General features: G+C 33.5%; 1 protein-coding gene across 1 annotated transcript in view; it reads left to right on the top strand.

Moving 5' to 3' along the window:
* The window catches only part of LOC149776725 (SCO-spondin-like), a 74,615-nt gene extending 58,021 nt beyond the window's left edge, over window positions 1–16,594 (top strand). Inside the window, exons 17-22 of the mRNA XM_089941347.1 lie at window positions 2,243–2,334; window positions 6,430–6,780; window positions 7,747–7,941; window positions 9,664–9,776; window positions 13,442–13,591; window positions 16,520–16,594. Of these exons, the coding sequence (XP_089797473.1) occupies window positions 2,243–2,334; window positions 6,430–6,780; window positions 7,747–7,941; window positions 9,664–9,776; window positions 13,442–13,591; window positions 16,520–16,594 (976 nt within the window). The remainder of the gene's footprint in view (window positions 1–2,242; window positions 2,335–6,429; window positions 6,781–7,746; window positions 7,942–9,663; window positions 9,777–13,441; window positions 13,592–16,519) is intronic.
* The last annotated feature ends 1,144 nt before the right edge of the window (window positions 16,595–17,738 follow it).

The following is a 17,738-nucleotide window of genomic DNA, read 5'->3' as shown; positions in this document are numbered from 1 at the left end:
ACACTAGGCCAACCAGTCCTAACACTAACCTCTTAATGCTGAGAGCCAAGCGAGGCAGATGTTAGTACCATTTTTATAAGTCTTTGTTATGACTTGGCTGGGGATCGAACCCACGACCTCCCAAATCTGAGGCGGTAAAAGGCAGTAGCAGAACAAGGTATTGTGAATAGATTTGTGGTGGCACTTTTTAAAAAACATATTAGATAGACAGGTAATAAAAGTTTACTCCAAAGGCTTTATTTTTCATGTACTAATTTATACATACTTATTGTGTCTTGTACACAAGTAGAATACACTTATTGTATTGTATACATATATATTCTTATTTTCTTTTCCACAGGTATATACACTTTTCTTGTGTAAATATGTACATTTATGATTTGCACACATATAAGTACAATGGTCCATCACTAACTTGCAAACCCACTTAATAATGCTGCATCTGGCATGGATTTCGTTCATTTATAAAGAGAATATCTACAAATTGGCAACTATGTGCTGAAAGAAATCTTGACCAGAATTAACAAATGAAACTTTGCTATTGAAAATGGTGGTGAACACCTGAAAAGTTAGAATCAACATCATAGAATTTGCTTGTTTTAGTAAAAGATGACATACTTTGTTAAATTTTATTACAAGTAATGGTATATAGTTAAACAGCAATGAGGGAAAAATTTTGCTAAGCACTTACATGTGTGACAAGGAAAGAAAAAGAACCAATTAAAAATGCCTTATCAAACGAAATACATATTTTAAACATTTAATTATGTTTCAGTATAAAAAGTATAATTGTTGCCATTTCTCTTCTATTAAAGACTGGAAAAAGTCAATAAATTGTCACGTCGACACATTCTGTGTTATGAACTACAATTTGGGAAAGTTTTGTCGCATTGTAAAAATTGATTAAAAGAGACTTGCATTCTTTTATCACATTATGTATGTCTTGTATCAAATCAAGTAAGGGAGGTGCAATAAAATAGTTCAAAGGGATGCAAATCCTATCTGCATAAGCTCTGGTGGTCTCAGTATCAGTTCATTTTATTTGACCATTTGAACAAGATTTTCAGTATTATGTACCTATGTATTATTTCATGGCAAGCCATAAATGACTTTGGAGATTCCAGTGTATATACGTTTGTGCACATGACATACATTTATTTTCTTGGACACACACACACATATATACGTTTTGTCTTGCATACATGTAGATATTCATTTTTGTACAGGTATATACACTCTTCTTTTGATTTTTACATTATTCTTGCATGTGTAATTATTATCTAAATTGGATCAGTATTTACAAAATATTTGTAATTTTTTTACAGGAATAAAACTGATTGAATTTACTATTTTAAGACCCTGCACATTTATCTCCCATTTAGACTAAAAAGACATTGAAAGTACTTAATAAAATTGTTTATCTTGGCAGGATTATCAATACACACAATAAACATGTATTATCAATACTGATATAAATAACCATGAATTTTCTGTTCACATATAATAAACATTCATGCAGTAAACATAGAAATTGTCAAAGTATTGCTGTTTCATTTTAATGCAAACTAACTCATCTATCATTTCTCCAGATAAATCATTGTCATTTAAATATGTTTACAATAATTTAATTGTTATGATCATCAAATAAATTGTTTGTGTAGACTGAGTTACATAACATCAACTGCAAGTGTTTGATATCAGCTATTAATTCATAGTTATTTTTGACATGTAGAACAATGAGACATTTGTGTATGTCTGAAATGGACTTTTCATTTCAATTTTGACCTCCAGCAAGCCTTGCGTATAGTATATACTAGCAATTATTGAATTAATATTTCATGAAAAAGTTTCTGTGAGTTTTTCAAAATCCAAATTTTAATTATTATATTCAGCCAGTGGGTCAATCATATTAAATGCATGAAGGCAGTTATATGTAGAATTTTAATGCCACTATCTTGTTTCACATTTTATATTTTAATTTGCATCTTTCATTAATATTTTAATTATACTAATTCATTATTGGGCAAAATTAACAAAACAGACCACCTAGAAATAATATTCTGAGTTTCTATTAATTATGAATATTTATAAAACACTGATAAATATTTACAAGATACAATTATAAGCTATGTTTTGTTAGATATAGTTTTTCTTAATTGTTTCTCAGCCTGTCTTCATTAATTTTAGTCCTTGTATAGACACGTTACATTTATGATTGACAAATTAATTGTTTTTGCTACAGGGAAGCTGTGTGCAGCCCGATCAGTGTCCCTGCTCATATGCTGGAGATTATTATGATCCTGGATCAAAGATTAAACTGTCATGCACAGAGTAGTAAGTATTACATATACAGTTACAGTGTTTTCTATTCCCACACTTTCTTGGGAGATATTGGTATATCTTCAATTCCTTCATCTGTCAATCTAGCCTTTACAACATGTCCCATCATACTGAGAGGAGGTATATAAGACTTTGCTGTTTTTTTGCCCTTGATGATAAACATCTTTTTGAGAGGTGTCATAATTAACCTCCACCACTGAGACTTGGAAATGGGGATGAAGGTCAAATGTACATGCATGTCAATTATAATGACATTATAAAATTATTTTCTGAGCAAACTTGATGAATAAACTCATAGCGGGAACATAATAGTTCTGCATCATAATCCCTTAAGCATGTGGGGTCATCAGGTGACTGCTTGGGGAGAGTTCGGTATGGAGGGGGTTTGGAATATGCAGTAAAGAGAGAGGGCATTTGTGCTTGTGTGTGTGTGTGATTTGGAATTTTTAATATAGTTTTTAAAACATTTTCAGTCATATCACTACAACATCTGCAGTTCGGCAGTTTATAGCAATGTCTAGCACTGGGGCATCATGCCGCAGACATGTAGTATCATCTCCCACCCTGTCACATCATCCTGACATTAGGCCAGCTAGTTATAACACTAACCTTTTGATGCTGAGCACCTAGTGAGGCAGCTGTTAGTACCATTTTTATGTCTTTGAAATAATAATAATAATAATAATAATGCTTTATTTATAGAGGGTGACTCATTAGTCAAGGACTATTCTCCCTAGAGGCCCTCTTAAGGAGAGTATAACAATGCAAATTATATGAAGATGGCAATAATTACTGTTTATTTTAACATGTTTAGTATTAAAATACTAAATTCTGTTATCTATTAGAAACACATACATGCTCATAATATCTTTTCTTAAATACTCAGCAGATTTTGCATGTAGTGGAAACTTATTCCACAAAACTGTACCAGAGTATTGAAAACTCTTTTTAAATTGCTCTGTTCTTGGTTTTGGTATTAGAAGGTTTCCATGTGATATTGATCTCAACTGGTATTGTGTTGAAAAAGGCCTGAATAAGTCTTGAAGATACTCTGGTGCAGTTCCATGTAGACATTTATATAAAAGAACTGCCTTGTGAAAATCTATCCTGTCATATATTGTGAACCATTTGAGTTCTGTAAATGCTTTTGAGGGATGATCAACAGATGCATCTAAAATTACACGTGCTGCTCGTTTCTGAAGTTTATAAATCCTGTCAAGCTCAGATTTAGCACAGTTTCACCATACATTAGAACAATAATCCATTGTTGGAAGAATATACTTGTGGTCATTTGTGATGCTCAACCATTATAGATAAAAAAATAAGAAGAAAGAGAGAAAGGAGTGTTATGGCTCATTTTCCTCACTGGATAGTTATCAGTTTTTCTTTGTAGCCTCAGAGTTCACCTTTTTGTAATTGCTATATATATTCAAGATCAACATATATGTTGTTTGAAATTGTTAGAAAAATTAAAAAATAATTAATTTCTGAACAAAACATACAAAGTATGAAACTTTGGAGCAGTATAATTGATATGTCACCTTTTTACCTTCTTGAATCCAGTGTCCACATTTACAAGCATGAGGTAGGCAGGGTATTTATGAAGTTTATGTTGATATTGATATTGGCAACACTGATTTTGGTGGATCTAGTTTATACTTGCTCCATATTTTGATCTAGCTTATAGCATTGGCATGGTTAAAACTGATCTACAAGCAATAAATATCATTTTTATAGTTGAATACCTTTTCTAAGTTATTGAACTAGCTTTACTAATTTTGACACAGCATACTCCAGGACTTTTAGAAGGGTATTTGACTTAAAAAAGAATGGTACATTATGCATAAATGGCCAAAAGTGTAATGTCTTTATTGGAAAATGTTGGCAGTTTTGACTGATCCCCTCTTAGTCCTTCAAAACTCTCCTATCTCATCTAAATCCTGTGCAAGAACAATAATATTTACTTTTGTATTTCAGTATCTGCCAGGAAAGGAGATGGGAAATTCTAGTGTCAACTGATTGCCCATGTAAGGCAGCATTTTTTCACTCAACCTTTTTATATAGATTAAAGTAAATTACCTGTGTGGAGATAATAATGTCTACTGTTTTTATTGTATTCATTAGTGATCAGATTCATCTTATGTCTATTGTGATTCCACAGTTTTTGTCAAAGACAAATGTTATGTTCCAATTTGTTTAAAATGAGCGATATTTTTTTACAAACCATTCACTGTCATTTAGATTTAAGGCCAGAGCAAGCTATGTGCTGGCATTGTGATTGCACAGGAAGCCATTTCAAAGTGGTGCCAAATCAGCAATGGAAAGGGGCACACAAATCAGACAAGAAAACTAAAATGAAACAAAACCTTTGTTTTTCTTTTTATTTGGTCATAACTTATATTAATTTATTAAACAAATTCTTGTCATTACAAAAATGTTTACTACTAATAATGGTACTGCCATGACTTCTACTACCACCACTACCAACACTGCTATTATTGTTGCTGCTGCTACCACCATCATCACCATACTACTGCTACTACTATTACTATTAGTACAATCACAAACATGACATGACTTGTGCAATTATCTGTACATGTGTAATGCTTTCAAATATTACTTTTTATCCCTCCCCTTCAAATGATGTGACTCTCACATATAAATGGTCAGCAGTTGTCCATCCATCAAACAGTCTGTATCTTTGTGTTACAAGCTTGTTAACTCTACTGCATCCACATTTCTTATATGATTACAACCAGATTAGCTTTGGAGCTTCATCATAACAAGGATTGATTCAAAAATAAGAATGTTTGAGCTGGTTTTCTAAGAGTTATTGCCCTTGTTTAACTTAGACTAGTTATCCCAATAGTTTGTAAACACTGAAGCATTCACAGTTTTTGTCTTCAGTCAAATTAAGTGTAATGTTTAATCATAACAAGTGCTTAAATGAGTTTATTATGAAAAAAGATATGGTCCATAGTTTATGGAGTTATGGCTGCAGTCAACTTTTGAATAGATATCAGGCTGTTTTACTGGACTCTGTAGTATTGACTATTCCCATTCTTTTATTCAACCAAATCTTCTGCGAAACTTAACCATAATAAGTTATATCATGAGTTTAATGATGAATGGAGTTTGAATTTATTACAGAGATATGACCCGTAATCAGCTATTCATGATTGTGACTTAAGTGCACTTACATTTTTTAGCTGAGATTGATGACAGATTGTTGCCAATATTTGAAATGTTGTGATCACCCCCTAAATACTTAGGAAAGGCATCTCAATACCATGTGACACTTGTATTCACATTTCTTGTTTAATTTCAACTGGGTCTTCATTTTAACTAGGTCCCAGATGAGTTTGATGATGAAAGGATTTGGATGACGTATTGTATACATGTGGCACCTGACAGTCTTAGAATTGGCATCTGTCTCCATTGTGATTCAACCTTCTAGCTCTCACAATATTTGTTTAAGTAAATTTCCTGATAAACATATGAGAGATTTCAGATGAGTTTAATGATCAACAGATTTCTATCTTAATTATGAGAATTTGTGCCCTTGACTGACTTGGATCGTTATAAATGTCTAAGAAAACTACACATTTGTATTACCTCTGTCATATTGGTTTTGAATCTTCATACATGCAAGATCTTATCAGTACTTTACTGTATTATTACCTGTGATAGATACAGCAGACTTATATTACACTCAGTTCATACTTCCTCAAACGTTTCATAGCCAGCATTAGAAGATAGTGGTCATATAATGGAAACCTCTTGTGTTATACATGTTACACTCAATTCATACTACCCCAGCCTTTGCAGTAGGAGACAATGGTCACATTAACATCAGCTTCTTTGTGTTTGGTACATATACACATGGTTCCTCTACTACCTCATCAATTTTGGCATTTGGCCAAAAGGAATAATGGTTGCATTGATGGCAATGTCTTGTCTTGTACATATTGCACTCAGTTCCTACTACCCTATCATTTTGGTATCTGGCAGTAGGGAACAATGGTCACAGCGGTGGCAACTTCTTCTCTTGTACATTGTACTTAATCTTATTACCCCATTTTCTTCCAGCCACTTGTTGGACATCTGGAGCTACTCATTACCAGACATTTGATGGGTACACCTTCTCATTTGAGGCTGCTGCTTGTGATTATACAATGGTTCAGAGTATTGATCAGTCACTGGAGATTACTGTCAGAAACATCCCTTGCTACAGCAGTGGTCTCATCTGCACGAAATCCGTAACTGTTAAACTCAATGGCATTTCTATCTCACTGGTCAAGGGCAAAGATACCGTTATTGGCAATACATCATTAGCAAACGGAAACGAGTACTTTACAAAGAATTTAATGCTGTTTAATTCTGGAATGTGGATCAATGTGGTGGCTCCAGACATGGGAATAGGAATTCAGTATGATGAAGGTTGGTATATATATATATATATATATATATATATATATATATATATATATATATATATATATATATATATTGGTATGCAATTTATGTAATAAATGTAGTGATTCCTTTGAAAGATTATGTATTTTCTGGTACTATTTTGACACTTATCTCCTATTTTTGATTAATGTCATATCTACCTTTTATGGGTTTTGTAGAAAGAAATGGTCTTGTCTTAAATTCCAGGAAATTTGTATTAGACAGTAGAGCTTAAATCTCTTCAAGGAACTCTTGTATTTCAATGTAATTTAAGACTAAATGATGTGTATCAAATTATCTGCATGAAAGACATTAAAGAATTTGAAGCCCCGACGTTGCTTTTTTACTTTAGTATTAGTTATCAGTATTGTTAATGACAATAGATGTGATATATATCTTTTCTCCAATGCTGTTGGAAAATCTGTTGAGATTTATTTCATTTTGTACATCATCACTGTAGATGATAATATTAGCCTACTTTTGTTTTTGTGGATGTTGCTTTTCTTATAATTATATGGAAAGCACTGAATGTTTTCTCACATTGGTTATTAGAACAGAAATCACAGTGGGTCTTACACAATATTTTCTAACATAGGCCTTTGGAAAAGAATTCTCCATGGATCTTGGGAAATTCCAAAATACTTGCAATCCGATGATCAAAATTATTGTTATTGATACAGAGAAAATGTCCAAACATATTTTTTAATTTTTTGCAAAAAGCAAATGCAAACTTTATTGAAAATTTTGATGAATGTTGTGAACGTGTTATTTGTTTCTTGAGTCTTCAGTGGAAATAATAGGATCTCTTCCATAGTCCATAAATTCATTCACTGAAATAATATTATTTTCCCTTAGAACTATACCAATTTCGCTCGTGAAAAGTAAGTAATTCATGCTACTTTACACAGTGCACCTAAGGTTATAAACAAATTTTATGTCTTATTGTAACAGGAACCAGACTGTATATACATTTGGGCAGACAGTGGAGTGGAAGAGTTACTGGTCTCTGTAGTAATTATGATGGAGACAAGGAAAATGACCTGATTTCACGTGAAGGATCTGCCTCCACACTCATTGACTTCTTCAACAGCTTCAGGACACCAGAATCATGTCCAGTTGTTACTGACATATCATCTACAATTTCAAGTGATCCATGCCTGGTAATGATAGGGCTTAATTTCTTATCAACAGTGAGGTATATTACAATCAGTTTCATTTGAAAACTTACTGTACAACAAAAACAAAATGGCTATATTTGTTGCCTTACTGGTTAAATATCTTGTAATATGGAAAGTGACTTCCTGGCAAATTTATTTGAAGATATATCTTGTCAAAAAAAATCATTTTAATATTAATTTTAAAATTTTTGATGTCTTGGATTTCATTTTCCTTTCATGCTGCAACAGCATTTTGTATAATTGGTTCTTTGGAAGATGTAATAAAACAGACATTAATTAAATATAGACATGATCAAACTTAGATAAAACATTTTAAAAATCAGAAATATACTTTATAAATTGTTATTTGTTGAAGACTGCAAATAAAAGGAGACTAGTGAAGTGAGACAAGCTTAGCCTTTGGGAATGGCCAGTTGTCCGTCCTTCATCCATCACCAATCATGCATCTGTTGTTCATCAATTCATCAGCACATGTTTGTTACTGTTACATCTTCTCCTAAACTGCATGAAATTTCACAAATTCATCTCACTGTTCAGATGGAAATCATATGACCTTAGTATCAGAGATGTTGAGTTATATAGGAATTTATATAACCATAGTTACAGAGTTGTATTGGAATTAACCTGACCTTGGTCATAGAGTTGTATTGAAATTTATTCATGTGAATTTAGTCAAAGAGTTGTATTGGAAGATTCGTGCTTGCAAATTATGGTAATAAATCCATAATTTACCTATGCAGAAGTAACTTTCTTTTTAGTCAGTATATGTGTATAATAATATAGCTGTAATTTTGTATTAAAATATATAAACATCTTACAAGGTGTGCTTAGGTGACATAACATTATCTTTGAAACACTCAGACTCTGTTTCTTTTCTAGGGCAAGGAGATACGTAGACCATGGGCTGAAGAACAATGTTCGGTAATCAAAAATGACACTGGCATATTTGGAGATTGTGTACAGCAAGTCACAGATTCTGTTCTCAATATGTATTACATATCATGCATGTCTGATGCTTGCAGGTAGGTTCTTAATTCTGGTTCTTAGACTTTTCAGTAATTTTAAAATATTTTTTAACAAACATGTTTACCCGGGAAATTCAGCTGAGACAGTGTCCTGAAAATGCGATACTTGCAACTTTTGGCAAATAATAAAATGCAAAGTGGTAATATGTGTACATTATTTTATTGTACTGAAACAAGCAAAACCAAAGCAAAACTGAATGGTACCATAGTCAAATGGCTATAGTTGTGGCAGATTCAAAGTGAAAAATTATGACAATGTGACAGTTAACAAATATGTGAAAAATCAATGTCCAACAACATTTTGGATCAAGCTGCTGGGAAGTAGTTTGTGATATTTTACAAATATGATACACTATTAGAATAATAAAATGCAATAGTCTGTTGTTAAATTTGCTAGCCACTGGCTGCAGTAAATATTGAGTAATACATATTCTTTCATATTAAGTATATACGGGCAATTACAAGAATGATGCTATAGGATTTGTTTCTGGACTCATTTCTGTGTGCATAGTATCCACAGGAATTCATGTAGGATCTATTTTAAATCATGGCTCTTGTATGTAATCCATTACTTAACTGAGGTAAACTTTTAACACTATCATCTATATAGTTTATAAAGCTTGAAACATTCAACATTTAAAATAGTTTGTATTGTTTACTTCCAGTTGTGACAGGGGAGGTGATTGTGAATGCCTTTGCACAGCCATTGCCCACTTTGCAGAATACTGCAGCAGTCAGCATGGGATTTGCATCAAATGGAGAAGCCAGCTTTTATGTCGTATGTTACATTTGTCTCACACTATAATGCTGTCGAGGTTTCATTAAAGCTACTGTGATACTGACAATCGGGCATTATAATGGGGTACAGTTTTCTCACACTTTAATGCTGTCAAGGTATCTTTAAAAATGATGTGATGTATGCAATATGGCATTATACTAGGGTACATTTATCCCTCACTATAATACTATCAGAGGTCCTTAAAAATGAGCTGTGAGAAGGGCATGCTGGCATTATGCTGCGGTACAATTTTCCCTCACTATAATACTGTTATGATGTTCTTATAGGTATATGGTGAAATTATACTGGGGTATATCAGTCTGAAAAAATATAATTCAGTTAGGATATTGTGATCCATAGTCATAAACATATTGTATCAGAGCTGATGTTATACTTAGGTGTTTTCTAGTGAGAGACCACTGTAAACCTATAATGGGCAGTATACATTTCTGATCCTTCTGATATCTTGTCATTATTGCTTTGTATTGAGGGACTACTGTATAGCTATAATGGCTAATATGTATATCAGATCCTTCTGATATCTTGTCATTATTGCTTTGTATTGTGGGACTACTGTATAGCTATAATGGCTAATATATATATCTGATCCTTCTGATATCTTGTCATTAATGTTTTGTATTGAAGGACTACTGTATAGCAATAATATCTAATATATATTTCTGATCATTCTGATATCTTGTGATCATTAATGGTATCGTCCACATGTTTTGCATACCTGTTGGAGTTGTTTAACAAAACTTAAAATACAATAGCACAATGGTGTAACTCTGGTTCAAACATTTGTAGCATGACATCAATGACGAAATATTGCTTTAAGGTAAAACAGCAGACCAAACTGGTTCTAACTATACATGCAAAAATGAAGTTATTTTTATGGGCTTTCAGGTTTGGTAATTATGAAAATGAAATGAGGGTTAGAGATGGAGGATGCATTGTTTAAAAAAAAACAACTAATTGTTGGTTAGATATTTTGTGGTTTGCTGGAACTAATACATCCACAAAGTTAGTTTTCCAAAGATAAGGATCACTTCCAACAAGGAAAAAATAAATTTAAACTTTTTGACATTGCTTGTTATATACAGAAATAATTCTTCATGACAGACAAACTCAAGAATGAAAGAATTATGTTATTAGTTGTATTTGTGAGTGTGTGTGAGTATTATTTGTATTTTTAACTTAATTTTTAAAAAAATTCAGTCATATTGCTATGATGCCTGCAGTGTGGCTGTTTATAGTGATTTCTAGCACTGGGGCATCATGCCACAAAAATATAGCATGATGTCTCACCCAGTCACATTATCCTGACACCAGGCTTACAAGTCCTAACACTAACCTCTTAATGCTGAGTGCCAAGGGAGGTAGCTATTAATACCATATTTGTAAGTCTTTGGTATAACTCAGCCGGGGATCGAACCCATGACCTCCCACATCAGAGGTGGATGCTCTAACCACTAGTACACTGGAGTGGTGACTTATTTGTTTGCATGATTGTTACAGTTAAATATGGTTAGTACCAGTAGAGGTTCGTGGTTTTCATGCCTGGATAAGTGCTGAGACCATGTTTGTAGGGGAAGCAACACATGACAAGCACTTGTTTAGTATCATCATTAACAGTATTTTAAGGTTTTGATCAGTCTGATTCAAATAAGATCTGTACAGCCATATATGAAAATCTAACAGATACTGATAAAAGTTCATATTTCGTTGACCTTTGGAATTTCCAATCCATTTTTTTTAGTATCCTTTCTGATAAACTTTGCAAATCCCTGTTAGAGTGATTTACCATTTGTAATGATATGTTCCCAATCATGTGTGTCACTTTTAAAGATTTTAATGATGAGCCACAAGGTCAGCGAAACATGATGACTTATTGGTGTCAATCAGATCTCGATGTAAAACTGTAGAGATCTGATTCTAATCAGATTGGAGTTTTGTTAAACTTGTTCACATAATGCATTTGGCATGCAGGGTACTAGCTGTCCACAGTGTAAATTGTAAAGGTGATTTGCATGCAGGGTACTGGTTGTCTGCAGTGTAAATTGTAAAGGTGATTTGCATGCAGGGTACTGGTTGTCTGCAGTATAAATTGTAAAGGTGATTTGCATGCAGGGTACTGGTTGCCTACAATGTAAATTGTAAAGGGGATTGGCATGTAGGGTACTAGCTGTCTGGAGTGTAAATTGTAAAGGGGATTGGCATGCAGGGTACTGGCTGTATGGAGTGTAAATTGTAAAGGGGATTTGTATGTAGGGTACTAGCTGTTCATAGTGTAAATTGTAAAGGTGATTTGCATGCAGGGTACTGGTTGTATGCAGTGTAAATTATAAAGGGGATTGGCATACAGGGTACTGGCTGTCTGGAGTGTAAATTGCAAAGGAGATTGGCATGCAGGTACTAACTTTGTAAATTATAAAGGGGATTTGCATGTAGGGTACTAGGTGTTCATAGTGTAAATTGTAAAGGGAATTGAGATACAGGGTACTGTACTGGCTGCCATTGATGTAAATGATAAACTGGATGTAGCAACTTTATGATACAGGAAAGTTAATTTAGGACATCCTGAGAGACACAATTTATGGATGTTTTACTATATATTATAGTAGATTAATATAACTCATAAGTCAAGTCAAACTGTATACAACAATGACACTGGTCTACTGTTATAAATAGCTGACGTATCTGGGTCTATGTTGATTGTTCTACAGCTTACTTGTAACAAACTGAATATACTCAGATCTGCTACTGCATTATGTAATGGAGATCTGGGGTTTTTGAATTATATGATGTAGACCTGGGGCTTTGCATTATGTAATGGAGATCTGGGGCTTTGCATTATGTAATGGAGATCTGGGGTTTTTGAATTATATGATGTAGATCTGGGGCTTTGCATTATGTAATGGAGATCTGGGGCTTTGTATTATGAGTTATTTGTTAAGCATCATCGTTAACAGTTAATTAAAGTTTTCATCAGTTGAATTCAAATAAGATCTGTACAGCCATACATGAAAGTTTTGGTGACTGTTCGAGTTCTGAATCCACTTACATGTATTGTGAGTATCCTATCAGATAACACTTTGCAAATTCATGTTTCGGAGCTTTACCAATAGTAACGATATTTTCTGAATGATGTGTGTTAGTTTCAGACATTTGAAATTTGTGATTTGATTGGTGAACCACAAGCTGAACATGACCTCTTATTGGTGATCATACGATGTTCATTTAGGACTGTGGAGGTCTGATTTTAGTCGTAACATGTTTTGGTTACACTTTTTCAGACAATGCTGGGTACTAGATGTCCTCTATGTAAATTGTATAAGGGATTTAGTAAGTTATTGATACAGGAAAGTCCTGAGTGAAACAATGTACACCTATTTTGCTGTATAAGTATATACTGTTTATATGTCAAGTCAAACTGCAAACAACAAAACACTGAACAGCTTATGTAGAATGAGCTGACATATCAGGATCTATGTTTACTATTACTCCTTGTTAACTGCATTGACCCAGTCCTGTCAATGAATTATATGATGGCAGAACTGGGTCTGTGCAGTTTGTAGATTGACTCAGCACACATGCAAGTAATTATGGTACATATAGCTATTGGTGTTCAATTTTTAACTTGCACATGTATCTTTTATATCCAGCCATCCAGTGTGAATTTGGCTTGGAATACCAGGCATGTGGAAATCCATGCCCACAGACCTGCCAGAATATTGGTGAGGAGCCACAATCCTACTGTAAGGCCACATATCCTGTGGAGGGATGCTTCTGTCCAGATGGATTTGTTCAAGAAGGTAATAATTGTCCAAGTGGAAATATTATATGTGGATACATTTTTATAGTTTGGGAGTAAATGGATGATTCTCTCTTGTGGCCCTCCTTACCTTTACACCAATTGTAAGAACAGTTTTTAGTTGATTTAATATTTTGGATATCACAGCCCACTAAAAGAGTATCCAATGTGTATGTTCTGACTTTACTATTATTTTTTACAAGTTTACTTAGAACATTAGGACTGTCTTAAGGAGATTTTTTTAGTCTCATTTGAAGACCAAGCTTAGAAAATAACTAGTAGAGCTAGAAAAGTTTGGTAACATATCTTGTAAAGGATCTGTGATTGGTCATTCAAGTGCACTTTTCAAATCAAGTCATTTTAAAAAAGGTGTGAAAAGCTAACACCTGTTGGCAGATCTGTTCGTGTATAGGGGAATATTCTTGTTAGTTCCTTGTCTACGGCCAGCTATAACTGATAGTTATATCAGGTGCTGCAGTTCATAATGCTGATCACTGTTTCAGGTATTATCATATATTGCCAGTCAGATCCCATTATGGAACAACTTGTTTTGATTACAGTTAAGTTGGTGAAGTGTTTAGTGAAATTTTCCTCCTTTATATTCTTTATATTAGTCTATTAAGAATTTAATTTCTTAAAATAATATTATTACAAGAAAATGAAAAGGTAGGCACTGATGTTTAGAGGTGCAGAATGGGGAAATGATGCATCAACAAATTTCACATAAGGCTCATTGGTGATATCAGTGGACAGCTGGTCCATCATTTTGAAAGCTTTATGGTATTTCTGGCTACATTTCCCAGATTTTCAATGATTTATTCCTTAGAATTACTTTGCATCATCATCATGGATGCTCTTCAGGCAGTGCAAAGAAATTTTGTAAATAAACAGTATGAAGTTATTGCTATGTCATCAACATAATTGTTTTCAAACAAGCTATAAACAATTAATAGTTAAATCATTCAACCCTCATCATTGACCTCAGCAAAGGAAAAACAAAAATATTTGACAGAAATGCACTGAATATAGGCCATAGTTACTGTATAATGACTTTACTGAGTACAGTTCTGTCAAATATTTATGTTGAGTGAATATCTATCAAATATTTTATTAAACTGATTTCCATTGGCATAAGTTTATTATTGTAACTCCTCCAAAACTACTAGGAGTATTGTCACAAACCCTTTCTGATCCATTCATCCCAGGGTTTGGTTTGGTCTACATCAAAATTGCTTCATGATGACATGGTGTTTTTACTGAAAGTCTTCATGCAATCTTGAATTGGTTCTCAATAAAAATGGTCCTGATTTGGTCCTTGATCTGTCTTTTGCCATGGTTGTTAATAGTCCTCCTAAGTTATGGAGCTGAGGTGACTCAGTATTGAGTATGTTGAATGAAAGGGTGCTGAATTGTGAATCCTACCATTGTAAATAAGCCTTGGTCGGCTACTGTGTTGTGTCATTTTGGCAAGGTACTTTACTGATTTTCCTCAGCACTAATAACCAAATTGTGTTGATTTGCTATAAAATACTCAGTCAACAAACCTGCTGAATAGATAGTCATTTCGACTGGAGGTTTTCACTTAAAGACTTCTTACGACAGATAGTTATGCTGAAATGTCAATATTGGGATTTTACTCAAAGACTTCTCATGATGTCTAGTTGGTCTTAAATTAAATGGCAATAACCAACATACAATACAGCTGCCACTGTAGCTATCTTGAAAATCTTGTTATTGTAACTCCTTATGTTGTGTGGTTGGTCAATGTGATATCCAGTATGGCCAGCATAGCAACCATGGTAAAAATCTTATAACTACTCTTCCCTAATGGATGGTCCATTTGATGAGGTGTTTTCATCAACATAGTTCTAAGTAGTTAGTCTTAAATGATGCTGATCTGGCAAATTTGAAAATCTTATTGCTCAAGAATATTATAGGTGGTTTCGTCATTAAGCACTTAAAAAGAAGAAATTCTTTCAGACATTAAAGTCTCAGTTCCTTCAATAATCACTTGTTTTCATTGGCAACTAACAAAATAATCCTCTCCCCCACTGCCAAGAGAAAGCAGTGCTAACATTGCTTTTCCCCCATGTTAATTTATTCACTCACCATCCTCTTTTCAAGCCACTGCATACTTTATTATTTTGGATACAGTTGTCAATTCATTGCTTCTGTCAGCTTTTATGGCAATTGAAAAATAATTTATGCCTTCATTTTTCTGTCAGTGAAACAGATTATTGCATGAAACTAATAACTGAAGCATGAAAATGTGAAATTCCATGCATTTGTGGCTTAGTAATGAACATATAATTACACGATGGAGTAGATTGAATATAGATATAAATATATTTATTTTGCATTTCATCTGTAAAAATAGAAAGATCAAAGTTGTCTCTCAACAGAAATTTATTTTCAGGCTATTGTGTCTTTTAAAATAATAATATTATACAAAAACTTTGATAGCTTAGGCAAAATATATTTTCATTAAAAAAAATTGTATTTATTTTGCAGTTCTGTTATTTCAAATGTTTTATAAATTGAATGTTTTAATGACCGTTTTAAAACATTCTAAAACTTTTGACAACATAAGTAATCACTTCTCGATATTTCAACCACTTCATATTCTGGCAGGGGATGAAAGTCACTTTACCAAGTAAATTGACCAATATGCGGACTCTGAAGTATTTGGCAATTTTGATAGTGCTGAGAAACTATGTTAAATCAGTAGCTAATATGTTGGATTCAAAATCAGTGTAATTATGAACAGTGTATTATGGGTATGCTTCCCACACAGACCTACATGGATCAATTGTGTCTATGTGTTTCTGATCAAGCTACTTTACTCCCATTATTAAAGAATTCAGTTTTCTTCCATGTATAGATGTGCCATTAAACACCAATCAGTTGATCAGTTAATTTCATCTTACAGGAGAAGGATGTGTTCCTGCCAATAATTGCCCATGCTTCAAGGATGGTATACAATACATGCCTGGAAGTACCATAATATACAACTGTAAAAACTGGTAAGCTCTCTAGTGTGTAATTCATGAAATAGATTCAAGTTCGTTTTGAATGGTCATTTCAACTTTTCTTCTCTTCTTCCCCCATGTTTTTAAACTTGAAAGGCTAGCATTTATGACTCATTGAGATTTGAACAGGGCATTACAGCGCTGTCCTGAGAAAGTAATCATTGAAGCTACCAACCATAACTGCTTGATATCAATCCATGTCAAATTGTCATTTTCAAAGGGAAATTGAGATGTACCATAGTTCAGAGATTTTAAGCTGTCTAAATATGACAGTAGAGATGATTATCTTGGGATAATTTAGGAATCGTTGCTTATGATTAGCCAGAGTAAATTAAGGCATACATTTTAGAAGTAATGTGAATTTAAAGTGACGACCTTGGTTGAAATTCTTTAGTCTTAAATTTCCTGAGAGAAGAAGAGTATCTCCAAAGAGTCCTAAAAATAATAGTACTTTCCTCATTAAACAAGAAAATGGGACCAGTAGTAACAGCAGAGAAGTGGCAGCATCGATGTACAATACACAAGTCAGCAGGAAAATGGTTTGATAGCCTTTATGGCTTCCCTAAGTAAGATGTTGAGCTTGTTCACTTTGATAATTAGTGGCTATTACTACTGACAATAATTGTCAAGATTACAAATCCTAATGGCCGTGAGCTCAAATCTGCATGATGGTAATGGTACATAACAAAGCCAATTTGGCTTCTCTCACTTAGTGAAAACAAATGTTTAAAACAATAGGGTACCAGAATATGACTAACGAATCACATGACAAGATCACTTCCTTTAAAAACACATGGCAAAATTCTCAATATAGAAGAGAAAGTGAAAGTAATTCAACTGACTGAAAATGGCGGGGGTCGAGGATCCTTGCAGAAAACTGTGATGTCGGAAAGACTCAGATAAACAATATCATGAAAGATAAGGAAACAATTCTGCAGAAGTGGGAAGGTGGAATGGACAGAGAAAGGAAAATTGTTTGAGCCAGGAGATGTTTGTATCCTGATTTGAATGACAAGATTTTTGAATGGTTTTGCACTGCACTACCTAAACAATTCAACACACCAGTCGAATGATCCAAGAAAAAGCAACAACTTTGTCACATAAATTGGGTTATGATGA

Source organism: Sinohyriopsis cumingii, chromosome 18, assembly GCF_028554795.1.
Source record: "Sinohyriopsis cumingii isolate HCF-2022 chromosome 18, ASM2855479v2, whole genome shotgun sequence".
Taxonomy (NCBI): domain Eukaryota; kingdom Metazoa; phylum Mollusca; class Bivalvia; order Unionida; family Unionidae; genus Sinohyriopsis; species Sinohyriopsis cumingii.
Note: the sequence above shows the minus strand (reverse complement) of the source record. Positions and strands in the feature narration are given on the sequence as shown.